This window comes from Nothobranchius furzeri, chromosome 3 (assembly GCF_043380555.1).
Source record: "Nothobranchius furzeri strain GRZ-AD chromosome 3, NfurGRZ-RIMD1, whole genome shotgun sequence".
In the NCBI taxonomy this organism is placed as follows: Eukaryota; Metazoa; Chordata; class Actinopteri; order Cyprinodontiformes; family Nothobranchiidae; genus Nothobranchius; species Nothobranchius furzeri.
In genome coordinates this window covers 89,213,958-89,240,209 of record NC_091743.1, presented here as the reverse complement: position 1 = coordinate 89,240,209, position 26,252 = coordinate 89,213,958, and the positions used below count along the sequence as shown (strand labels likewise).

Genomic DNA, 26,252 nt, shown 5'->3' with positions numbered 1-26,252 from the left:
CTAGTCTCCAGTGTGTCTTTATTTTAGAGTCAGTCTGACGGCACGAAGGTCTCACCTAACCCGTTCTCACTAGGCCCAGCCGGGCTGTCTGACTCCACAGATGCATCCATCAAGCTGGGCTCCTGGTCGTTGCGGCGGCGTCTGGACCGTCTACGGCGGTCTCCTCCCATACCATCGCTGATGTCTCCTTCAGCCAGCTCTCCCTCTCCCTCCAGCAGAGAGTAGGGGTTGCTATCAGGGTCCCTCAGAACTGGACACAACAAAAACATCAAGACTCACCTCAGACAGGTTCAACATCACAGTAAACATAGAAAGAACCTTCAGTTGTAGTTTACGCTGCGAGCTTTGGTCCTAGTCTGTCTCCACGCTCCGTTGTCATCAGTGGGGATGGGTACCTTTGACATTTGAATTGATCCAGTACTAATTCCCGGTACCTAGGAATCGATACCGGTACTTAACGGTACCAATTTTCGATACTTTTGAGTGTTTAATATTTTAATTCTCTTTTATAATTAAATATATATTTTTCTCAATATATAACCATATTTGATAAATATCACGATAAATAACTTACAAATTTTGTATTTTAACATCGTCCTTGTAGTTTTATAAGCTGATAATTAAACTGAAGCAAACATCTTTACTGTGAACTAAATTTACTGTGTATCTTCATTCCTTTTGCCGTCCTTTTTACTTTGATTTTTCCTACTGGGAAGTTAGAATTTCCAAGGAGAAAGCGAACGCACCGTTAGCTGATAACAATGGTGGCAATGGAAGCTAATTTATCAAGCTTAATAGTGAAGGATTGTTATTACTATACAATGCACTGATTCTGCCATACTTAAATTACTGTGTAGAAATCTGGGGAACTGCATATAGAACATATACACAACCTTTGTTTGTTTTGCAGAAAAAAGCAATGAGAATTATAGACAACACTCATAGTACAGCTCCATCTAATCCATTATTTATAAAATATAAAGTAATTCAATTTCATGATTTGGTCAACTGGAGAATATTGCATATAATGTATAAAGCAAATAAAGGTACATTGCCAAAGAATATTCAGCATATATTTGAAAAGAGAGATAGCAGTTATTCGTTGAAGGGATTTGAAATCTTCAAAAAACCTAGATTTAGAACAAGAATGAAGGAAATGAGTATATCTGTGAATGGTGTGAAGTTGTGGAATTGCCTGGACAGAGAATGGAAAGAGTCAAGAACTCTAAAAGTGTTCAGTCTACACATTAAATCACGTGTGTTGAGTGGATATGACAACGGACAATTGATGTGGACATAATAATTAACAAATGTGAACAGTTACGGGACTGAAAGAACTGGTGAGGGACTGCACAAATATAAACTGATATTTAAGTTTAAAAAGGGGGTAGAAATAATAAGATTTTTCTTCTATCTGCTCCCTTTCATTCAAATATATATTGTGTTTTCATGAATATTGTTTAGTATCTGTTGTGTTATTTTTTATTGAATGAAATAAAGATAATTAAAGCTAACGTTATCTTAAACAGTTTATTTAGCTGCTGGAGCAGATTAAAACGATGATGCCTCACACTTAGATCGTTGTCGCTGGTTTCATCTTCACCCAATCACCCGTCACATTTAGTAAAGTGAAGCCAAACTTTAGAGCTCGTTCATGTTCTTCTAGTCGGAAAGTCGGAGTTTCGAGGAGAAAGCGAACGCACCATTAGCGAAACGGAAGCTAACATATCAAGCTAACGTTATCTTAAACATTTTATTTACCTACCGGAGCAGATTAAGATGAGGATGTCTCACTTAGATCGTTGTCGCTGGTTTCATCATCACCCAGTTACCATCACATTTAGTGAAGTGGACCCAAGCTTTAGCGTGCGTTCTTTCTACCATGCTGCTCTGTTTACAACTGGCTCGCAGCGACCGACGACATAACGCTCTTGTGCATGCGCAGCTGTCTAGGCAAGTTCTCGTTATGAAGGACGGGTACCGAAACGAGGCACCGTTTGAAATGACGTGAATCGGTGCTCGGTCGGTACTATGGAATTCGGTCGGTACCTTAAAAAGTACCGAATTCGGTACCCATTGCTAGTCATCAGCTTCATAAACAGAACTGTTGTGCTCCAGCTTTAGGAATGTAGGAACACTTCTCATATCAATGATCACATCTATCGTGGAAGCCGTTTTGAACATGAACCTCACTCCTCCATCTGGAAGTGAACGTGGCGTACCCGAGCTGATGGAGTTGGAAGGCTTGGATCCAGACCCACCACGACCACGACCTGAGTTGGTTCCTCGGCCCCTGCCGCCCCGTCTGGAGCCTCTTTCATCACTGCCGATGCCGCGGGGTCTCTGGTCTCTCTCGATGACATCCTCAGACTCAGAAGCATTGGACTGTTCAGAGTTTGTTCCTGCGTCAGACAGAAAGGTCAAACCCAAACCTGCAGCGCTGGGTTAGAAACACGCACAAATCAAACTAGAACAGGTAGAACTTCCTTCCTTCTCACCGTGTGCGGGGTGCTGGCTGTTGGAGGCTCTCCTCCCTCGGCCACGGCCGCCGTAGGTCCGAGACGTGTGGAGCGAATTGCTGCTGTCGTCTGTCTGGTAGCCTTTCTCCCGGTCAGCACCGGGGACCCCGGGTCGGTTTAGAGGAGGTCGGTAACCAACCCCAATCTGACGGAGCTGCTCATCGATCTGGAGACGCTCGAGGCGCAGCTGCTCCACCTCCTTCAGGACACCATGAGAAAGTATTAACGTCTTCATTTGAACATCAGAATAACACTGGACAACTGTTTCAGCACGCTCACGCATTTAATGGTCGAGTTGTTCATTTTTGGCTTGTTGTTCACCTTGTTTACCACAGGGTGGCAGTAAACACTTATATTCTCCTTTTAACAGCCACCACTGAACCAACCCTCTCAGCTAAACTCTGGGGTAAGTTACTGAGCCGCCTGAGCAGCTGCAGGGAAGTTTCCACTGAAGATGGCCGGGTTCTAGACCAAGCCAGGTTCTAGACCAAGCTGGGTTCTAGAGCAGGTTCTTTGCTCACAAGTCCAGTTTAAAAACATTTACTTTGGTACTTTGTCTGCCTTCAGAACCAGGGTGAGGTCGGAGTCATTGAGACGGCACCAGTTTTAGAGCCAGAACCTTTGGTGATGGAAACAGAACCAGCTAGGATGAAGCAACTCCGTCCTCGATTCAGAACTAGAACTTGTGTGGTGGAAAAACTCGGGTCTGTGTTCTGCCTCAGCATAACTGAATCAAATGTTAACAGTTTGAGTCCACGTGGAGAAGTTGGAGGCTAAGAGGGTGGTGCTGTGGGGGGGGGGGGGTGGGGGGGGGGTGAGGCGTCCGACAGCTGACTCTACCAATGACAGCTGAAACTCGGGGGAGGTGAGAAGGAAGAGAGACAGAGCAGGGGGTGTTTAGAGCCATTTTTAGAGGCTAAGGGTCCACATAGCTGGTAATCAACACCACGGTGTCCCATTCACCCCCCACCCCCACAGAGAAGACCATTTATAAAACCACATTAGGTAAGGGTAAAACGAGGTGGTCTCAGCAACTTCCTTCGTGCGGCAGGAGATGTGTGACCAGTACAACCGACCGACTGATAACCCCCCCCACACACACACACGCACCTAAAAGGGGGCTTCCTAGAAATGTTTCTGGCATCCTAGTAAGGGCACACGCTGACAGAACACACAGCAAACATGGCCGTCAGGACAGACCGGGTTAGAGACGCCGTCTGCCGGGAGAACCCACCTGAAGGTATGACACGTGGTACTCCAGCAGAGCTTGAGCATTACTGATGTTTTCTTTAGTTCCCACAAACACGAAGGGAACCATCCCCTGATTAAACACAAGACGGGCAGTTAGGATGTCTCGTTCTCAGCGAGTTCCCTGGAAACAAAACTTACGATTCACATTCAACAAGAGCAAGACGGACTGCAAAGGGCTCAGACTAAACCATGATTTAAGAGGATTGTGTTTGTTAAAAGCAATGATGCTGAAGGAAGAAGCAGCAGAATGAACCAGAGCACGCAGGATGTTAGGGATAGTGGCTTTGCTTATTCTGGAGGGCGGAGAAGACGGGCGGCGGTTGCAGGGTGCTGGGAGACCAGCCGAGCGGTCCATTCACCTCTTTGCTGCCGACAGTGTCGTCCCTGCCAGCCCCCTGCCTGCCTACCTCCTCCCGCGGCAGCTTTTTGTCGTTGTCTCCTTCAATCCTGACGCGAACCACACCTGACTTGTCCACTATTTCCTGAATGACTTTGCCATTTTTACCAATGACTTTGCCTGCGCAAAAAAGCAAACACGCGTCAAAGCGAGTGAGCACACGTGTCATAATGGTACAGTAATGGCAACGGTGACAGCCCCACAAAGAGCTGATCAGACGAATCCTGCTGCTCCCTCACCTACGAGGTTCCTGGGTACTTGAAAGTGGTCCTCTTTGAACTCGAGGTACTCACGAGCCTGCTTCACAGCCTCTGGAGTCTGAAGATCAATGAAAAGACACTTGAAAGGTGTTCAACATTTAAATGTGGATAAAGATCCATGCTGTAGTTCTTTCTTAAAACACAGAACAGTTTTGTTACCTGTCTTCCCGCTACGATTCGTCTGCGTTCGCAGACGAATCGTAGCGGGAAGACAGGTAACAAAACTGTTCTGTGTTTTAAGAAAGAACTACAGCATGGAGTTAGAAATATGACACAGCAAGAACACACCTAAGATGTGGATAAAGTTGATCAACAACAGCAATCAGAAATAGCTTTTAACACTTAAACAGTTACTGAGCATAACCCCAAACAACTCAACAGTAACACCATCATTTCTCAGCAGAAGATCGTCTTCGGTTGAACCTGCATCTGAACTTTTGAGCCTGATTCGTGCTTCTCCGTCTGCGTCAGCGCGGAGACACGCAACGCCATTATCCGTCCTTGCGTAGCGCCCCCGCCAGGCACGCAAGTACGTACGGAGTCGAGCCCGCTTTTTTTAAACATCCGTCGAACGAGACGAAGAACGCAAGCTTGTGATTGGTCGGGACGCCGCTGTTGTTGGATTGCTCCCTCAAAAACATAGTCGAGGATAACAAGCGGCAGACATGGAGAAGGTTGAAGAATACCTCGCGAAAAAACTCTAAAAACATGAACGTTTAGTCCCCCGTGACTGGAGGAGTGAAAAGATGTGCAGCAAGTGTTTTATTTGTGGACGGAAATAACAGGAAACGTGGGTTTAGAGGTGGCGAGCGCATGAAGAGGTGGAGGGGGGATGAGAGACAAATATGTCCGTGTTAACTCATTCACTGCCAATGACGACTAAAGTCGTCATTTTAGATGCGACCGTTCACTGCCAATGACGACTAAAGTCGTCATTTTAGATGCGACCGTTCACTGCCAATGACGACTAAAGTCGTCATTTTAGATGCAACCGTTCACCGCCAATGACGTCTAAAGTCGTCATTTTAGATGCAACCGTTCACCGCCAATGACGTCTAAAGTCCGTCATTTTAGATCCAACCGTTCACCGCCAATGACGTCTAAAGTCCGTCATTTTAGATGCAACCGTTCACCGCCAATGACGACTAAAGTCGTCATTTTAGATCCGACCGTTCACTGCCAATGACGACTAAAGTCGTCATTTTAGATGCAACCTTTCACCGCCAATGACGTCTAAAGTCGTCATTTTAGATGCAACCGTTCACCGCCAATGACGACTAAAGTCGTCATTTTAGATGCGACCGTTCACTGCCAATGACGACTAAAGTCGTCATTTTAGATGCGACCGTTCACCGCCAATGACGTCTAAAGTCGTCATTTTAGATGCGACCGTTCACCGCCAATGACGTCTAAAGTCGTCATTTTAGATGCGACCGTTCACCGCCAATGACGACTAAAGTCGTCATTTTAGATGCGACCGTTCACTGCCAATGACGACTAAAGTCGTCATTTTAGATGCGACCGTTCACTGCCAATGACGACTAAAGTCGTCATTTTAGATGCGACCGTTCACTGCCAATGACGACTAAAGTCGTCATTTTAGATGCAACCGTTCACCGCCAATGACGACTAAAGTCGTCATTTTAGATCTGACCGTTCACTGCCAATGACGTCTAAAGTCGTCATTTTAGATGCGACCGTTCACCGCCAATGACGACTAAAGTCGTCATTTTAGATCTGACCGTTCACTGCCAATGACGTCTAAAGTCGTCATTTTAGATGCGACCGTTCACCGCCAATGACGCCTAAAGTCGTCATTTTAGATCTGACCGTTCACTGCCAATGACGTCTAAAGTCGTCATTTTAGATGCGACCGTTCACCGCCAATGACGTCTAAAGTCGTCATTTTAGATGCAACCGTTCACCGCCAATGACGTCTAAAGTCGTCATTTTAGATGCGACCGTTCACCGCCAATGACGTCTAAAGTCGTCATTTTAGATGCGACCGTTCACCGCCAATGACGACTAAAGTCGTCATTTTAGATGCAACCGTTCACCGCCAATGACGTCTAAAGTCGTCATTTTAGATCTGACCGTTCACTGCCAATGACGTCTAAAGTCGTCATTTTAGATGCGACCGTTCACCGCCAATGACGCCTAAAGTCGTCATTTTAGATGCAACCGTTCACCGCCAATGACGTCTAAAGTCGTCATTTTAGATCTGACCGTTCACTGCCAATGACGTCTAAAGTCGTCATTTTAGATGCGACCGTTCACCGCCGATGACGTCTAAAGTCGTCATTTTAGATGCGACCGTTCACTGCCGATGACGTCTAAAGTCGTCATTTTAGATCTGACCGTTCACTGCCGATGACGTCTAAAGTCGTCATTTTAGATCCGACCGTTCACCGCCGATGACGTCTAAAGTCGTCATTTTAGATCCGACCGTTCACCGCCGATGACGTCTAAAGTCGTCATTTTAGATCCGACCGTTCACCGCCAATGACGTCTAAAGTCGTCATTTTAGATCTGACCGTTCACCGCCAATGACGTCTAAAGTCGTCATTTTACATCCGACCGTTCACCGCCGATGACGTCTAAAGTCGTCATTTTAGATCCGACCGTTCACCGCCAATGACGACTGTCATTTTAGATCCAACCGTTCACCGCCAATGACGTCTAAAGTCGTCATTTTAGATCCAACCGTTCACCGCCAATGACGACGACTAAAGTCGTCATTTTAGATCCAACCGTTCACCGCCAATGACGTCTAAAGTCGTCATTTTAGATCCAACCGTTCACCGCCATTGACGACGACTAAAGTCGTCATTTTAGATCCAACCGTTCACCGCCATTGACGACGACTAAAGTCGTCATTTTAGATCCAACCGTTCACCGCCATTGACGTCTAAAGTCGTCATTTTAGATCCAACCGTTCACTGCCATTGACGTCTAAAGTCGTCATTTTAGATCCAACCGTTCACCACCAATGACGTCTAAAGTCGTCATTTTAGATCCAACCGTTCACGCCATTGACGTCTAAAGTCGTCATTTTAGATCCAACCGTTCATTTGCATTTTTTTACTGTTTGAGCATCGGAACGAGCCCCTGCGCTGAGAGAACAAACATCTCAGCCCTGAAGCCGATCTTCATCCGCATACGTCACAGATCACATGATCAGGAAGCAACACATCCATGTGTTTGGAGATCGTTTTGGGCCGTTCCTGTAAAAAAATTGAGGAGCGAACCGGAAAAGCGTCTGGTGATCACAATTCGACAACAGATTATGAAAGAAAGGATAACGCTCGAAACACGCAGCTTCTTCCTGATGTAAGAGATGAGTCTCCTCTTTGTTTTGGTTGTTTTGGCGTCGACATCATGCTAGCGCGCAACGTTCTGTGACTCTTAAAAAAACAGTAAAAACGGTGAGAAACGCTGGCAGCGAAGGCCGTTAGTGATCAGGAAACGGCTGGAAAGTCTCTTATATACAAAAACACAATACAAACTCACTATCTTGGACCGAAACATGACGGGATACCACAGAACAGCGCTACGCCCTCTGCTGTCCTGGCGGGGAATTGCTTTGCAACGCTCTCCAGGAGACGGAGAAGTATGAGAGCAAAACGCTTCCGTCAATCGGTGCGTGTCTGTCCCTTGCGGAGCTGACGGAGAAGCATGAACCAGGCTTTAGGTGTCTCTCCAGCGCGCTCTTAAGTCACACTCTGCTGAGTGAAAGCTAGAGTAGGCGACTATCAACAGCAGCTGCTGCTGCCGTTTTCAACACTCTTATTTCTCTCCACTAGCCGTTCAGTAAAACACAACACCAGGATGTTTATGTTCGTATTAGATTTACTTCACACGGGTGACTGAAGTGGCTCACCTCCCCATAGATCCTGAATGTGCAGCTCTCCTCTTCCAACTCGATAGCTGTAACACCCGGAACCTTCCTCGCCTGTTGGATGTTGGCACCGTGGGAGCCGATGGCAAGGCCCATGAGATCTTCTCTGACTCGTACCTCCTCTTGGTACGCTGACGCCAACTGCTTACTGGTCTAAAACAGAAAAACAAACAGATCCAGCAAATAAATCACTGAATGTTGGCAGCAAAGTGTATTTCTACTGAAGCTGTGTTCAGGTCACACGGGCGTGTTTACCTCCAGATGTTTGGTGGCTTCCTCGTTACGTGACATTAAGATAAGTTTGGTACGGATGCTGCGGAAATGCATGTCGCTCAGGAGAGCGGCACGCTTCACCGTGGTCTCGTTTGTAGACTAGTAAAGAGAACACAAAGAGCTTCAAACAAATGTTAAATAATTAGTGGAGAACACGAGGAGCTCGGAACCCAAACAGAATCCACTTCGGTCTTCAGAGTCAGCGTACTAGATAAACAAGACCAGTGAGGTGTACAATGTTTACCGAAATCTAAACTAGAGGATATACGTGGATTCCTGCACACGATTAAAGAGCAAGTCACCCTACCAGATTCTTACTCAACTCTAGAGGTGGGAAAAATGATCGATTCTAAGATGCATCGCGATTCAGCCGTGCATGATTCTGCATCGATGCGGCAACGTGACATAATGAGATTTTCTCCCTATGTCTATGTCTATGTTTATGTCTATGTCTATGTTCTGGACGTGCGAGGACAATAAAGTTTTGAGGTTTTATAATTACTTCTGGGGGCAGAGTTGAAATGACATGCGCACTGCGTTGCCCTAGCGCCAATTTAAAACAGAAAAGGTGGACAGGGATACAGGGCCAACATCACCAGTAATCAAAGATGTACCCGTTACATTTAAATCTGATGTCTGGGCTAATTTGGGTTTTGGGATCCTGGATGTGAAAGAATCACTTAACACAGTATTTGTTTACTATTTTTAAGTTCAGTAATATTCTATCTTAAAGCTGCTCTACAGAAAACATTATTTCTTATATTATTTAAGTAATTATAGGCAGCACACTTTAAACATTATTGCTCACTATAGTGAATAGATGAATGTTCTGTTTTTCAGGGATTTCGAAATCAAAAAGAAATTGAAAACTATTCTACTGCTTTTATTAAGTAATGAACATTTTTGTGTGAAGAATCGTGATGCATTTCAGACTCAAATCGAATCTTTAGGCAAATAATCGGAATCGGATCGAATCGTGAGGCAGGTAGAGATGCACACCACTAGTCAACTCCCACTTCCTGTTTGAAAAATGCAACAAATGCTGTTGCCTAGCAGACCGAGAGGGTGGAGCCGCTAACAAATACACACACACTCACGACATTGTGACATCATAGTGTACCTCTTAGCCAATAGCGATGGCAGATTTAAAGTTTTTACCTGACGACAGTGCATCGCTGACAGTTTTAGGCAGAATATTTAAATTTGAACTAAAATGCTGAATTATTGACTACACATGTCTACAGCACGATCACACACTCATTTATATAGTTTATCAGCAAAAAAATGTTGATTTGGAGTGACTTGCTCTTTAAGTTAGTTTCTACAACCTCCATCTGAGAGTTAGAGCCTGAAGCTAGAACACCAACCAGCACAATGAGCTCGTGCGTTTGGGCGCTGTAGAAGATGCAGTTGGCTCCAATAGCTTTCCTGAAGTCTTTGTGGACGTCATCGTTCGCACATCTGTAAAAAAAGGAAAAAAGGTTCATTAGTCTTTGAGTTGAGAGAATAATTCTGCTTCTACTTCAGGAAGGAATACACACATGCCAGACCTCTCATGTGTGAACAACTAAACAGGTTTGTTATTTCCAGCAGACTCACATCTCCCTCAGGTCTTCTGGGACGGCGACTGTGACCTTGTGGAAAGCATTTCGAGTGGCGGGGCTGTTGGGATTGAGAGGCCTGATGCGCTCCGACGTGACGATCTCGTTGTATGTGGCGTCACACGCTGCATATTCTATTACATAAAACTGAAAAGAAAAACACATTTCATATTTTATCAGAAATGCTCAAGTCAGGGTGCAGTGGTTAGCGTTGTTGCCTTGCAGCAACAAGGTCCTGGGTTCAAATCCCAGCCTGAGGTCTCTCTGCAAGGAGTCTGCATGTTCTCCCTGTGCATGCGTGGGTTCTCTCTGGGTACTCCAGGTATTGCCCACAACCCAAAAACATGACTGTCAGTGTGACTGGTCTGTCTTAACTTCTCCTTAGGTGTGTGTGTGCGTGTGTGTGTCCGGTGTGTCTTTGTGTTGCCCTGCGATGGACTGACTCTCTGTCCAGGGTGTACCCCGCCCGTTTGCTCATGACTGCTGGAGAAAGGCACCAGCCCCCTGCGACCCTGCATGGACTAGTGGGTATAGAAAACGGATGGATGGATATTAAAATTGCTCAAACTTGAAGCGGTCACATGACACAGTTGTCAGAAGTCGGAGAGAATTGTAGAAAAGAAATCCAAACATCTAACAACCATTTCATTGGACTAGTCCTGATTTTGAAGTGAAAGACATCCCAAGATTAACAGGAATCAATTGTTCTTCAATGTTCTAGGCTTTACTGAGAGCTGTGATCAAGTGCTCCGATTGGCTCAAATTGTTGCCTCCTTAGGGGCCACATGTGGCTCCGGGGCCATCAGTTGACAGACTGATGTAAAGAATAGAGAGCACTGGCTAACTGGATAGATGAGGAGAGGTGTTGATGGTCCAGTCTGATGAGACCCTGTTCGTCTCCTTGCTGCACTCAAATACTGATCAGAAGGTTTTGGCTTTGTTAGGGACAAACGAATCATTGATTTAAACAATGGTGTGATGAGAATGGACCTCCTGAACTGGTGAGTAAGATAACACAGAAATGCTGCCACTCTACAGGAACTGCCCCCGATGACCACGCAATGTTGCAGAGACATGTCAACCATGACAGTCCTACAACATCCATAGCCTTGAGATATGCCAGGACAGATCTCATCCAGCACTGGGGCTCTGCTGCTATGCAGTTGTTTGACTACCTCATCAACGTCTGCCCCAAAGATTGAAAAGTCCATTCCCTGACCTCCCAGAGAGTGGAACAGGGTCCATTTGGACTCAATGTCCCCCACTGCTCTCGGGATGCAGTGGAAGCTCTGCCGAAGGCGAGAGTTTAAGACCATCTCGACAGGTTCTTCTGCCAGGCGTTCCCAGCAGATCCTCACTATACATTTTAACCTTCCAGGTCTGCGTGGCATCTTTCCCTGCCATCTGATCCAGCTCAACACCAGGTGGTGATCAGCTGACAGTCTTCACCCAAGTGTCCAAGTCGTCGTCTTCCTCCGCTTATCCGGGTCGCGGGGGCAGCATCCCAACTAGGGAGCTCCAGGCCGTCCTCTCCCCGGCCACCTCCACCAGCTCCTCCGGCAGGACCCCAAGGCGTTCCCGGACCAGATTGGAGATGTAACCTCTCCAACGTGTCCTGGGTCGACCCGGGGGCCTTCTGCCGGCAGGACATGCCTGAAACACCTCCCCAGGGAGGCGTCCAGGAGGCATCCTGACCAGATGCCCAAACCACCTCAACTGACTCCTTTCGATCCGGAGGAGCAGCGGTTCTACTCCGAGTCCTTCCTGAATGTCCGAGCTCCTCACCCTATCTCTAAGGCTGAGCCCGGCCACCCTACGGAGGAAACTCATTTCGGCCGCTTGTATCCGCGATCTCGTTCTTTCGGTCATTACCCAAAGCTCATGACCATAGGTGAGGATTGGGACGTAGATCGACCGGTAAATCGAGAGCCTGGCTTTCTGGCTCAGCTCCCTCTTCACCACGACAGATCGGCTCAGCGTCCGCATCACTGCAGACGCCGAACCAATCCGCCTGTCGATCTCCCGATCCCTCCTACCCTCACTCGTGAACAAGACCCCGAGATACTTAAACTCCTCCACTTGAGGTAGGACCTCTCTCCCGACCCGGAGTTGGCAAGCCACCCTTTTCCGGTCGAGAACCATGGTCTCAGATTTGGAGGAGCTGATCCAAATCCCAACCGCTTCACACTCGGCCGCGAACCTACCCAGCAAGAGCTGAAGTGTCCAAGTCCAATAACAAAACTCCACTCGAATTTAGATTGGGCAGTCCATTCCCCCCATTCACGCCCTTCCAGGTCAGGCTGCCATAAGAACAAAATGACGGACAGAACTCATTCCCCACCCTGAAGGCACAGGGAAGCTACCCTCTTGTCCCCCAGGGATATACCCTAACATACATGCTGAGAGTTTTGGGGGCTAACAGAAAGCCAACCCTCGCTCTTCAACTCTCACCCGGAGCAACTCCAGCAAAGAGTCCAACCCCTCTCAAGGACTTGGATTCCAAAACCAATTCTATGTGTCGGGGCTTGTCTGACTATATCTAGCCAGTATCGTTCAACCTCTTCCATAAGTTCCAGCTACTTTCCTGCCAAAGAGGTGACGTTCCATGTTCCAATAGCCAGTTTCCTTGTTTGGGGATTGGACCACCAAAGCTCCTGCTTTAGTCTGCTGCTACCTGATCCACAATGCACCAGACCCTTCATGTTCCTCCTGCAGGTGGCGAGTCCATAGTTGGATGAGCCCATGCATCTCGTTTGGGCTGGGCCACATGAGCGAAAGCCTGGCCTGCAGGGACTCGCTCATGGGCGGGTCCCCGGTAACCCTCCAGGCCGGGGTCCTCTTCGGTTTAACAATCATGAAGGGTTCTCTTAACCACTCTTTGTCTCACTCTTGAGTGCTTCCCCTCCACAGGCTCAGGCCGAAGCTTTCACAAATAAAATGTCCACAATCTTCTACTGGGGGGGGGGGGTCCCTGAACCCACCCTAGTTTAATACTCATCTTTTTCATGTCTGCTCTTGGGTGCACACCTTGTGGTAGAATAAGAACCGAGTGTGTGTGTGTGTGTGTGTGTGTGTATATATACTATACACTTCACAAAAGTTTGCTATGCCCTATCCCCCCCACACAGACGGAACGTGGCAGCAAAACGGTCCCGAGTGCGCACGACCCCCCTCTCCTGGCCAACGCACGGCACCGAAATGGTTACATGAATAATTTTTGGGTTACTCGCTTTACTACATCAACAATTGTTTCATATTGGTTATTTATTTGACTTTCAGCAACCACTCACCTCTCCCTTCATCATCCTGACCCGAGCCAGCCACCACCCACACGGTTCCTGTTCATTGGCCCGAGAGTAAACCTACAGGGAGGCAGAGATTCAGAACACATCTTTCTAATCGACCATCTACAGATCAGGAGTGTGTGTGTGTTTCAGTGTGTCTAAATTCCAACTTATAAGAAAAAAGCTAAACATAAGCTGAGCTCTAAGTAATCCATTCTCCTTACCCAACTGAAAACAATTCGCTAACAAATACTTTAGAGAGCTACGCTCACTTTTACTGTGTAAGATGAGTTTAGTGAGAACTGTGGTCAGGAAGTCAGATGAGAGTAAATGAAAGCAGGTCTTACCTCCACCTCCTCTCCTTCACCGATGTCTTTGTGGTAGTCGGCTGGAGGGGGCAACCGTACGTCGCTGAAGGGTAACTGTCTCTCTGGCTGCCAGCTGAAGATGGAAAATGGAAATTTTACATTTAACTGAAGTATCAACAAAAAATGACATTTGAGCCTCCTTAATGGGGACAATCTGGGTATTTTTAACATTTTAAAGTTAAAGTCCCATTAGTTGTCACACACACAGGTGTTCTCCGCATTTGACCCATCCCCTGGGGGAGCGGTGAGCTGCAGACACAGCCGCGCTCAGGAACCATTTGGTGGTTTAACCCCCCAATCCAACCCCTTAATGCTGAGTGTCAAGCAGGGAGGCATTGGGTCCCATTTTTTCAAAGTCTTTGGTATGACCCGACCAGGAGTCGAACCCTGATCTCCCAGTCTCAGGGCGGACACTCTACCACTAGGCCACTGAGAAAGGTAAAAAACATTGAATAAACAGTTTACTATTTAAGACGCTTTGGGATGAGGAGGCTAAAACCAACCAAACGAAAAGTTCCTGAAGCCTTCGGTCATAATTAAAGGAGCACTGTGGCTGCAGAGTTACCCATGTCAGCTCAGGTATAAACCCTCATTAACCCTGCACTGGCAGGCAGGGTAAAACAACCGTCTTGTGTGTTTAGCTACATATTATTGTTCAGCACATTGAATTCTTTAAATTAAACTTGGTTCTTTGTGGTTATAAATTCACCAACAACTAGAGAATTAAAATAAACGGCTACATTAACTGAAGATGTTTGTAGTGATGCTAGTCTGTTGTGGTGACTAGTTCCAACTATCACCGATGGTCATGTGGTCTGGTTAATGACCACAACAACCAGGTAGTGAATGCAGAGGCGATGAGTTTCCTTCTCAGGCTGGGCTCGGAGCAGGGGGCATTGGGGGGGTGCTCTAGTAGAGCTGTTGCTCATCAAGCCTCCTGAACATGACCGGGAGCTGTTTGAAGGCCGTCTCTCCAGAAGGTGACACCGGGGTGGCCCTGAGACACACTGGGGGATCTACACCTGTAGGCAGACCTGGAAATGCTTTGGGATCCTTTTGCATGAGCCGGGGAAGCTGGGCAGGAAGAGACATGGACGTCATTCTGATTTCAAAGTGTTTCCGTTACAAAAAGTGAGAGGAACCCAAATGTTTTTCCTGTGTATTGTCGTAGTGGTGGAGTGAGTGAGGGAGAAGTTAACGATCCCAATTTTATACCAATTAGACCTCATTTACATACAGTTGCACCTCATTTCAACTAAATAAGTAGAAATCATGAAAGGACAAAAACGGGGAGACAGGTGTTTCAGTAGGACTGCGTTTATAACGCGTTTATAACGTGACGTGTTTCCTAACAGTTAACAACAGAGCTGGACAGTCTGTGGGGCATCATCTCATGCTGAAGCAGTTCAGACATCGGACTCATCCACGCTGTCCTGTCTCACAGCAAATGTCTCTGAATCACTGTCATCACGGAGGAAGTCAAAGAGGAGGGGGCTGGAAACCATCCCAAAAATGAGACAGGCTATCAGAGCCCCCCCCACCTCACATACCTTCTAGCACTATTTTTAGGAGGACACCCCCCTCCAGACTCTCTCTCTGAGCCAAGTGGGACCAGAGGGACACAGGAAAAGGAAAGGAAGCCACATGTATGGTAGGGATGGCAGAGGACAGAGCTGCAGGTCATTAGAGACGTCAAAAGACAGCTGCAACTCATGCACAGGTGCTGTGGGGGGCCTGAGGGTTAAAATACCCAAGACCTGGTCCAGGATCAGTCCTTCCTTAGTCCAACCAGCATAAGACGGAAACCAGACACTTACTTGTTTTCAAATACAATCGTGAGCGAGTCTTCGTGGACATCTTTGATAAAACCCTGAAACACAAACAGAAACACAACTTTAGTCTCAGATTTAAAAGGGGCGGAGCTTAGTGGCTTCAACACTGATGGCTAACTGCACTACACCAGTGCTAGAACAAAAATGAGCGTCTAAGGCCTTTGGAGAGACCTCACTGACACAATTCTCTCTGGCTGATGGAGGAAAGGGAAGCTGGTGCCCACTAACACTATTAAGATAATGACTCCTTGCTTTGTGTTTACATCTGATCTACATTTACGTGACGTATCACGTGTTTAAACATGTAGAAGACGGTGGTTTCTGATTCTGCCGGCCCGACACCAGAGCAGCTTTGACCATCCACGAGTCTGTCACATCAAGCATGCTCACACCCAATGGTGAGTAGTAACTAAACAAGGAAAAGAAGGGCGTGGCCTGTGGAGTGACACGACCATATATGTATACGACAGTAAAGTCAGATAGAGTCTTCAGCTGCTTCGGAACGCTGGTGGGGCTTCACCTGCAGGTTAGGTGACGCCTTCACAGAGGAACCTAATCCGAGACGCAGATGCTCCACCCTGATGGACGCGTCACAGGTTGTCCAGATGTGGATAAACAAGGTCTGTCTCTTATGTTGCTGGAAGTTTGAACAACATTTACAACTTCTATGTGGTTTTGGTCAGTCATAAAATTAAAGGAATGTTAGATCACTTCAGGAAGGATTGAAGAACAAACTGTAATTCAAATCACCCAAAAACATGGAGAAATGTTTGAAAGGCTGTGTTGAGAAAGAGAAAATATTCCAGGACACAATCCATCCAAACTCCAAAGAAACCAGTTTTAACGTTCTTCACTGTGTTGGTCTCTCAGGAGAACGTCTGAGGCTCTGGTTTGGGTTGTTGCACTATGATGAAGAAGAGCGATGGGGCGACGGTGGCACAGGAGTTAAGTGCTTGCCCCGTAATCGGAAGGTTGCAGGTTCGAGTCCCGCTCAGTCTGTCGCTGTCGTTGTGTCCTTGGGCAAGACACTTAACCCACGTTGCCTGCTGGTGGTGGTCCGAGGGACCGGTGGCGCCAGTGCTCGGCAGCCTCGCCTCTGTCAGTGCGTCCCAGGGCAGCTGTGGCTACATCGTAGCTCATCCCCACCAGTGTGTGAATGGGTGTGTGAATGGGTGAATGACTGATTGTGTTGTAAAGCGCCTTGGGGGGTTCCAGGACTCTAGAAGGCGCTATATCAAATACAGGCCATTTAAGAGATTTCACTAAGCCATGTTGGGAAAGCTCTTACATAAAAACAAACAAAAAGTCTAAATTAGAGGTTTTCACGAGTTTTCAGTATTTTTTCTCCAAAAATAAAGATTATAATCAACTTACGCACACAGAGTAAAACCCCTCAACATTTTGGTCTGTGACCATATTTGTTTTCAGATTCACTTTGATGAGACCAATTTTATTCTGTTATCTTAACTTCAACCTCTTTAATGTCAGTAGTTTCAAGCTCAAGTGTTCCACGATGCTTCCACAGCCTAACTCTAATCCAGCGGTTCCCAAACTTATTTAGCCGTGCACCCCCTTCTATGTCCCGACCATGTCGACGCACCCACCAGCCCCACATCAGGGCATGGCTCTATATATATATATATATATATATATATATATATATATATATATATATATATATATATATATATATATATATATATATATATATATATATATATATATATATATATATATATATATATATATATATATATATATATATATATATATATATATATATATATATATATATATATATATATGTATATATCAGACGTCACGTTAAACCAGGGGTCGGCAACCTGTTCCCATCAAAGAGCCATTATTACCCGTTTCCCACAGTAAAGAAAACACTGGGAGCCACAGCAGCTGCGGCGTTGTGGGCGGGGCCTACCCTCAGACAGCAGAGAGCTGCTTTAACCAATCACAACAGGTGACAGCAGCCAGTACCGGTCGCTTGTGTACGTCAAAGTTATCTTTCATAAAACGATAATCAATAAAACGATTTATATAAAGTGGATCCAGAAGTTGTAGCCCATCTTTGCTACAATGTTTAGATATTTTTCACCCTGTTGGTGGTTTTACTGAGCAGGTGCCACTTTTGTCATACGTTTCTTTTTAAAACATGTTTAGACTGTTCAGAATACAAATCCAGGCTCTGTCACGTTTGATTGTTGTAATTAAACTTTGTAGGTGGGGAAGGTCAGAAAAGGATCCGATCATTTTGTTTTTCCCTCATTTACAGTGACGGAGACAACGGCGCAGTGCGCCTGGCTCTGGTGTTAATCAAGTTTAATTTTATCTCTTTGCAACAATTTTCACAAGAAAACAGAACAGTTTAAAGCAGGGCTTGTGTTGACCGGATAGTTCCCGTGTTTGACCGTTTATTTTGACGGAGAAAGAATAGAAAGAATTACCCCGACGCATGCAGACGAACTGACATTTTATCCGCTACGCACATTGCAGATGTAGCTAAATAACCCAAGAAAAGATTCCCATCTGAACATCTCGCAGCTCGCTGTCAGCGTGTACTACATAAGGTGCACAACGAGCTGAAGGTGTGGAGAGGGGCTTGGAGCGCGTCGCAGAACCAGAGCGCATGCGGGAAGATTCCTCCGACTGAAGAGAGACTTGTCACTTAGAAAATGTTCCTGATGATGAAACTTTGGCTGAATAGCGCTTGTTCCTGTCTCCAATGTGGCGACACATCCAGGAGCCGTCTGAGGAGAATCCCAGAATCTCACATCCTCTTCAGCTCAGAAAGCGCATATGATTACACACAAGAGTGACGCGTCAACCCGGTCTCACAGTAAGACCGGGTTGGACCTGTTCAGGTTTACGCAGACAATCTTTACATTTAGAATTAGCTTACAGATGTAAAATTAATGCAGTAAAATATAAAGCATTTTATTTAAATATCCATTCATTATTTTACAAGCACAGAGAGCCGCATCTGACGGATGGAAGAGCCGCGGGTTGCCGACCCCTGAGCTAGGGCATATGCGGAGGACGCACGCACACGCACGCGCACGCACACGCACACACACACACACACAAATTATATTTGGCTGAGTCCAGATGAGCCAAGTAAGGTAAGGCAAGGAAATGCCATCAGAGGAGCCATCTGTCCCGGCAGCATCAGGTCTTCCACACTAGCCCCAGCTTTCCACTGGAGCCGTCAGCAGCACGTCTTGCTCGCGTAAACTGCTGCTTGGCCCTTCCCACGAGACGCGAAGCAGCAGGGGAGCAGCTGTCACCGACAGAGCACGAAGTCACACGAGTGACTTCATCAGTAAACACAACAACAAGCAGGAGAAAACTACAACATGGTTTGTGTTTTATGTTCTGTCCGTTTTATAATCACCAATACGAACCTGAAAAACAAAGGAGACCGCTAGCTAGGTGATAACTTCTCACAGGGCCGCACAGTCAGTAACTTTTTTTTAAAGTAAAGCAACTGGAAGGCAGTACGTTTCTTTATTCTGAAAATCTTGGGAGCTTCGCTCCGTTTCCGCATCCGATTTCCTGTCTTTCCTTCCCCAAAAATGTCGAACTTGACCCGTTTCAGAGGCGTCGTGCGTGGAAAATAGAACCGACGCGTAAAGGCCGCGACATGATGCTCCTGAGACGCGGCCGACTCGCGCTGCTGACGGCTCCGGTGGAAGGACGGGGTAAGTCAGGGCGCTCAGTGGAGGGGGAGCATAGACCCCCACCTCCACTTAAACGCCACCTGTAGAGCGCCCAGGAAGCTACAGTCGACCCCCGCCCCTGGGGCAGAGGGCCCCTAAAGAGGAAACAGGATTAAAATGAGTAAAAATATGAAAACAAAAGAGGTAATATAAGGGACAAAAGTTAGAAAGTAAGTAATAAATAAAATCATATAGACAGTAAAATAATATTAAATAATGAAACTGTGCTAAAATTGAATCATGTAAAACGAGAAATAAAACTGTAGTAAATATTTGGTTAAAAGCTAACCTAAAGAGGTGGGTCTTGAGCCTGGACTTAAAAACATGAACGTTCTCTGCGGCCCTGAGGTCCTCTGGCAGCTCGTTCCAGAGGCGAGGGTCATAACACTGGAAGGACGCCTCGCCGTGAGTGTGTGTCCTGACTTTAGGGATGACCAGGAGACGCCTGCCAGAGGAGCGCAGAGGCCGTGGGGGTTCATACGGTAAAAGCAGTTCTGAGAGATAAGAAGGCCCGAGACCGTTAAGACACTTAAAAACCATTAGAAGAACCTTAAAATTGATCCTGAAACATACGGGGAGCCAATGCAGCGATTCTAAAACCCGAGTGATGTGCTCCCGCCTCCTGGTCTACATCAGGACACGTGCTGCTGAGTTTTGTAGAAGTTGTAAGCCTGAGATGCTCTTTTTGGGAAGACCAGAAAACAGGGCATTGCAGTAGTCTATCCTACTGGTGATACAAGCATCAGCATCTCCGTATCGGCCCGAGAGAGAATGGGTTAAGCATCAGTTTGTAAAGCAAACCTTTAAATATTTTTTTCACCGTCAACTTGACTTCAAACCCTTTGTGTTTTGAAACTAGAACATGATGTTAGAGCAGCTGAAGCTCTGATTTCACACCTTAATTCATTATGCACTCCTTACTAAAAAGCTCGTTTAAAGGCATTCTGCACACAAAAACATGGAAGTGCAACGTAATACTGTCACTTTGCTGAATTTATGTAAATGGTCAAATCAGATCAATATAAAATATTTAGAGGAAACAACCTGTTCAGCTGCCTATCTACAGACTGGGGTTGACTGACTATATCAGAACTTCTTCCTACTCATTAGTGGTCGCCGGTTTTGGCTGCTTGATAATAAAAGTTAATCAAACATTTCCTTCCCCTCAGGTGAAAACACACCATGCAGAGCTCTTCTAAATGACAGTGACTAGTGATGCCATGAACACAGGCAGAAGAGATAGAGTTCACTTTTTAAGGAGACTAGTGGTCCAAATGTTCATCAGCAGGTTACAGTTGTGCTTTTTAGAGATGACAACTCCTAAAAGTATAACTTGGGCCTAATTTACTTTCATCAAACTGAAATGAATAAAAATGTATAACATCCTACTTATTTAGAACAAAGAAAGCACAAACTCAACTTCTACTGATCAGAAAGCATGGATACACAGAACTGTAATGAGAAGAGTTGCTACAGGAGCCTGGTGTGTATTGTGCCTCATTCTGCCACCTTGACTTGTGCTGATGTTTTTATACCACCTTTTAGGGTTCTACACAACACAACCGGTCACTGGTGGTGGTGGTGACCCGAAGCACAGCTGCTCTGGGGCACACTAACAGAGGTGAGGCTGCCAAACGCAGGCACCAGCAGTCCCTCCGACCACCAGCAGGCAAGGTAGGCCAAGTGTTGGACAAATACACAAACATGACCAACTGAACGGGACTCGATGCCGCAACCCTCCGGTTGACAAGATGGGCATTTAACTAGTATGGCCACCATCATCCCCATCCAGAAGGGAAAACTGAGTTAAACACGATGTTAAAGAATTAGATCAAATAAGCCGTTTGTTGATCATTTGGAACTAAACCTTAAACTGCAGAGCGTAAGTAGTCATTTCATCCTGCGATCAGCTGCCTGCTGACCACCAGACAACATGCGAGTGTGAGCAACTTCAGCTTTTAGATGTAGAGAAGACGGACACGTTTAGTTCAACAGTCATCTGATGCAGGTCTTTAACTTCACAGGCTGACAGAAAGGTGTGACCAGAATTAGAAAAAGCTTCACAATGACATCACTCAAAGGGAAGCCACATGGTGACCCAGAGACTGGTTGTAAAACCTCATCCCAGACAAGAAAAACTACAATTTTAATTCCTCTGAGACATAAATTAAACGTGACCCGTTAAAATTTGGGATGGAATCAATCTGATGAAAGAGATTTGTAAAGAAACTCGTTTCTACCTTATCAGACACAGAAGTTTTCAATATCCTAACATGTAAAAAGCAAATGTTTTCCATAAAGTGTTTTTGTGTAAAATCCGCCAGAATCAAAGTACTAGCCAGGAAAAAAGAAGAACAGGGGAAGCAGCGTGAGAGAAAATACAGGATCCGTGTGCTTGGCCGAGCAGCTGAAAGCTTCCAGACATCAGAGGCCAGAGCACATGGACTAATGACGGATCACAACTACACAAAGCTCTAATGTCGAATGTTAGACACAAACTATAAAACCGACCACTTCCAGTGAAATGTTTAAAATGAAAGAAGGCGTGATCAGCAGAGAGCCGAAGTTTATATGAAAGCATCCTGATTAGAGAGAATAAGAGAAACTGTTGATCTACAGGAGCTCCTCCATCCCACGGCTACGAACCATGATTCTGGTGGAGCTGAAAAGTGAGCTGGCCCGATAGAGAGATGCATCATCCCACCACACTTGTGCACTACTGCTGTCTGCTTAGCAGCTCAGTCCTAATTCACATCCCATGTTTTAAGCCAAACCACTGAACACGAGCCATTAAAATCATGTCTAAAAGGAGTGTGCTAAATGTTGTCCGAACTCAGATGTTTACATGTACACAACAGGTCTCTTTAACGAACAAAACAGGCCATAAATGGTGATGACAAGTGTATTTAGCTTCCCGGCTAACTCCAGCTAGCTAACCATCCGCAGTGGTTCATGGAACGGGTTCTCTTTCTAGCCAAGACGGGTTTAACTAACTGGGTCTTTTCTCAAGAAGTACTCTCGTTTATTAATCAAATAAAACTTTCTAGTGAGACGAACCACGACTCAGCCTAACCCAGTTACCTTGTAGAAGGCCCCGTTCGAGCCGCGAACCTCCACGGCGAGCCCGTCCATGCTCGTCTGTAGATCCCCACGGTTGTGTTTCTCTGCGACTCCCTGCGAGTCCGCTACCGCGATCACCCCCAGCTTCGCCGGCCCTTCGCCGCTGTCCGGCCGCTTGTGGATGTCCAGTGTTTCGGGTGAGTGATGAAAAGATAGGGGCAGAGAGGTGGAAGGGGTTTGGGGTGGGGGGGTTGGGTGTGATGGTGTCTGAACCAACGCAACTCTCTCTCAGGCGGTCAGATATGGAGGAACGTTACCCGTTTTTGTCTGGAATTCTGGAGCTCGTGACCAAAACGGCACCACCTCTACAGCAGCCGGGGTGCTAGAGAACCACCGGGCTAACGACGCTACAGCGGAAAGACGCGAGCTGATGGGTAATTAGTATCAACACCCAGATCCCCGTCAGGGAGGCTAGTAGCAGGCTAGTATCGGCTAGCCTGGCTGCGTTTGTTGCTTGTGCGTGTGGCGCAGACGCTGCGTTGAATGATGTTCTCGGAAGTCGTCAGCGGGGGTAGTCTTCTTCAGCTAGTAATGCAAATTTCAGCAGTGTCTCGTTAACGGAAAAAAAGCGTTCACAACGCACCACTTGCCCGGCAACTTGTTCCACCAACCACCCGACCCCACAAACACACGCTGATCGAGTGAATCAGGGAGGGACTGAATGACCTCGAACAACACACCCCTCAGACTAGAACCCGCCCCTTTAAGAAACGTCAGGTTTACGATTGGCTGAAGACCTCGACATCACCTTTTTGCTGATTTTAATTGGTCGAGCAAATAAGGGTTGGTCTTTCATTGTGACCAATGAGAAACGAGCAGTTGTATTTGAACACAGCTCATTGGTTGCCTTTTCTGTCGATTATAACTTTACCAGCACTGACTGGGCCCTTATTAAACGGTGCTCTCATTGATTAGTGAGAAACACTCCAGTAAGTGTGTAAACAGGCTTCTAGTTACTCCAACATGCCAAAACACAGCTGCAAAGAAGTCTTTACTCTGATATTTGTACTGTAAATATAAAATACCTTGCAAACCATGTTTTGTTCTCTACAAAAGTTTAAAAAAGAGTGAAAAAATTAGGTATTTTTGTACAAGTCACAATTCATTTATGTTTAACTTCAAGTTCATAATTAATAAAATCATTTTGAGTTCAGTTTTGGTCAATCTATTCACAGTCATCAATCACAGGCGTAAATATAATCAGAGATACTTCCTATAAAGCCAGGGTTCATGACAAGGAGGGTTTCTTAATATTTCTGACAAAGAAACCAGTTTATGCGAAAGTGTAGGTGCTAAAGTCTCATGAAAAGACGAATCCTCAAAAACTGATGACTCACAACTAAAATATCTCAAATGTACAGAAACACTGGGGCTGGGGTTTTCGGGGAAGTGCCTGTTAAGTGAACAGAATAGTCATTAACAGTTAAAATGTAGATGAGAGAAAACAGCAAACACTGAACATCTGTTCACTTTTGCTTTATTTTTTCAACCTTTTTGTTGTTATTAATGCTGTAAAAACAACAAAGAGCTTAAGGTTTTAAAATTAACACAAGTTCAGAGTTTACAGTTTATTTATTCGTTTTATTTTGATGAAAAGTCGAGCCCATGAGGCTACCACTGTAACTAGGGTAACGAGGAGCAGCTTTAGGTGGCTGGCTTTGCTCCCAACAGGGAAGTGCCAAAAATTGGAATTCTACGCTCATCCGCTAGGGGCTGGCTCCAAAACAGAGCAAGCTCCCATGTGAAAAATGTCAACTTCACGGCAGAATTAAACAGCCTGTTTAAAAAAAAAACATTTTAGGTTTAATAGAAGAAAAGATCATTCTATAGCGCCTCTCAAGATGAAAATCTCAAGGCGCTTCACAAAAACAAAAAATGTAAAAATATAAAAAAGAATTTACAAAATGATTAAAAATATATTTATAATGAGCAAAAAAAGACAATTGTGATTAAAAAATGTAAAGAAAGAGAGAGTGACTAGGAAAGAGGGAAATCAGTGGCTAGTTAAATATTTCTAGTTTACACTCATGACAACTCTGATGGAGGTGAATTCGTATGTAACTCTTCCATTTAAGTGTAATTAATTTGCTTGAAATTATGAATAACTAATGACCACCAGAGCCTCGGGGAAAGGCCTCAGCCTGGGCCTCACATTAATAGATGTTCTGACCGAGGCTCTGCGGTCAAAGATTTGCGAGGCCGCCGCTGCAGAGAGGTTTGTCGGGTTTCTGTACCGTGCCTCTCCCTTTCACAGTGGCAGTCCTGCGATCAGAGATGTGATAATCTGCCGCTTCATTCTTCAGAGTCAGCGCAGTGAGGCGAATGCACCGCTTCTCCTTCGCTGCACTGGGAACAGCTACTTCACGCAGGCAGCGCGCCCCCGTCTCCCGAGGGGACCGGGGAGTGCCGCAGCATCCGCTTGGCTTCCATTACAGGCTGTAGTTATACTGCCTGCTGGTGGAGCTCTCCGGGGGAGATTATAGAAACACCACTGCTCTTTCAGTTGATTTTGGAGTCGCTTTAAAGCGTTCCTCTTGCTAACAGTACCCGGAAAACCTCTATTAGCTTGAGTTAGCATGTAGCCTATCTCCCGCTGGTCTCCAACCAGCTCCGATCGAGGTGGAGCATGACCTCACATAAGCGGCCAGGGAGAAGCGGTCTGTGAATCTGCTTGTATTTTAACAGTCCATATTATTATTATTATTATATTATAGCTTCACAGGCAATTAGCACGATTACAGCTTCGCACAGAAGTTTTCGGGTTAACTAAGCTAAGCTAGTAGCTACATTTGGTTCATTTGTTCCAACCCTAACAGCCCCACCTTCAGCTCCACCCCTTTCTCCATTTTTGGATTGTCGGAGCGTGACGAGCTCATTGACACAGTCAAAATGGCGGTGGCGGGAACCTCCTATTTTCCATCGCTATTTTCTCTAAAAACTATGGAGATGATTTGTTTAGTACATATGTCGATGTGTAAAACACAGTTTTTTATATTTGGATGAGTGGATGTCCATATAGATGAAGCCTTTATGTTGCTCGGAAATCTCCGCAAGACGAATGCTCTATCACAAAGTTTTTTTAATGGCCTATATTGAAATTCCTAAAAAGTTACACAAAACAGTGAATGACAAGCAGAGCAGAAAATGCCTTTCAGTTTCATTAAGAAAGGTAGTAATGGATAATAGATAGAAAACAATAGTCAAAGAAAATATTTACATACAAGAAACTCTCAAAAACAGAGCATTTACCAAAACATAGTACAGAAATTACAATAATCCTGTACTTAAGTTTGTAAACTTAAAAAGAAAAAACCCAGTATCTCTGAGATTGAGGTAGACAGTTTTTTGTGTTAGACTTTAGGCAGAGGGTGGACATAACAATAATTAAAATGTAAAAAGGCACAGGAAAGGACAAAAAAGAAGCACAGCCTCATGTAATTCATGTGGTTCAGAACACCTGTGCTCGGCTTCTGACCAAGTCCTCCAAACACACCCACATCACCCCGCTTCTCCTCCAGCTTCACTGGCTGCCAGTCAACTTCAGGGTCCATTTCAAGATCCTGGTTCTGGTCTATAGGGCCCTACATGGACAAGCACCATCTTACATTGGTGATCTTCTTAGTCCCTACACCCCCAGCAGGTCCCTGAGGTCCAGTGACCAAAGCACCAGGCTAAAGGTCAAAGGTGACAGATCATTTGCTGCTGTGGCCCCCAGACT

The 26,252-nt window shown here is 45.7% G+C and overlaps 1 protein-coding gene across 2 annotated transcripts in view; it reads right to left on the bottom strand.

The window, feature by feature from the left end:
* fxr2 (FMR1 autosomal homolog 2) overlaps window positions 1–22,773 on the bottom strand; it is a 29,225-nt gene extending 6,452 nt beyond the window's left edge. Inside the window, exons 1-14 of one of the 2 annotated variants that reach the window (XM_015958235.3) lie at window positions 22,496–22,773; window positions 15,669–15,721; window positions 13,831–13,924; window positions 13,490–13,561; window positions 10,198–10,346; window positions 9,966–10,059; window positions 8,581–8,697; window positions 8,308–8,478; window positions 4,407–4,485; window positions 4,130–4,287; window positions 3,754–3,840; window positions 2,499–2,718; window positions 2,223–2,402; window positions 56–250 (exon numbers count right to left, since the gene is read on the bottom strand). In XM_015958235.3, coding sequence (XP_015813721.1) covers window positions 56–250; window positions 2,223–2,402; window positions 2,499–2,718; window positions 3,754–3,840; window positions 4,130–4,287; window positions 4,407–4,485; window positions 8,308–8,478; window positions 8,581–8,697; window positions 9,966–10,059; window positions 10,198–10,346; window positions 13,490–13,561; window positions 13,831–13,924; window positions 15,669–15,721; window positions 22,496–22,546 — 1,720 coding nt within the window. In that variant the 5' untranslated portion in view covers window positions 22,547–22,773. The remainder of the gene's footprint in view (window positions 1–55; window positions 251–2,222; window positions 2,403–2,498; window positions 2,719–3,753; window positions 3,841–4,129; window positions 4,288–4,406; window positions 4,486–8,307; window positions 8,479–8,580; window positions 8,698–9,965; window positions 10,060–10,197; window positions 10,347–13,489; window positions 13,562–13,830; window positions 13,925–15,668; window positions 15,722–22,495) is intronic. The other variant, XM_015958236.3, reaches the window with a different exon arrangement.
* Between the last annotated feature and the right edge of the window lie 3,479 nt (window positions 22,774–26,252).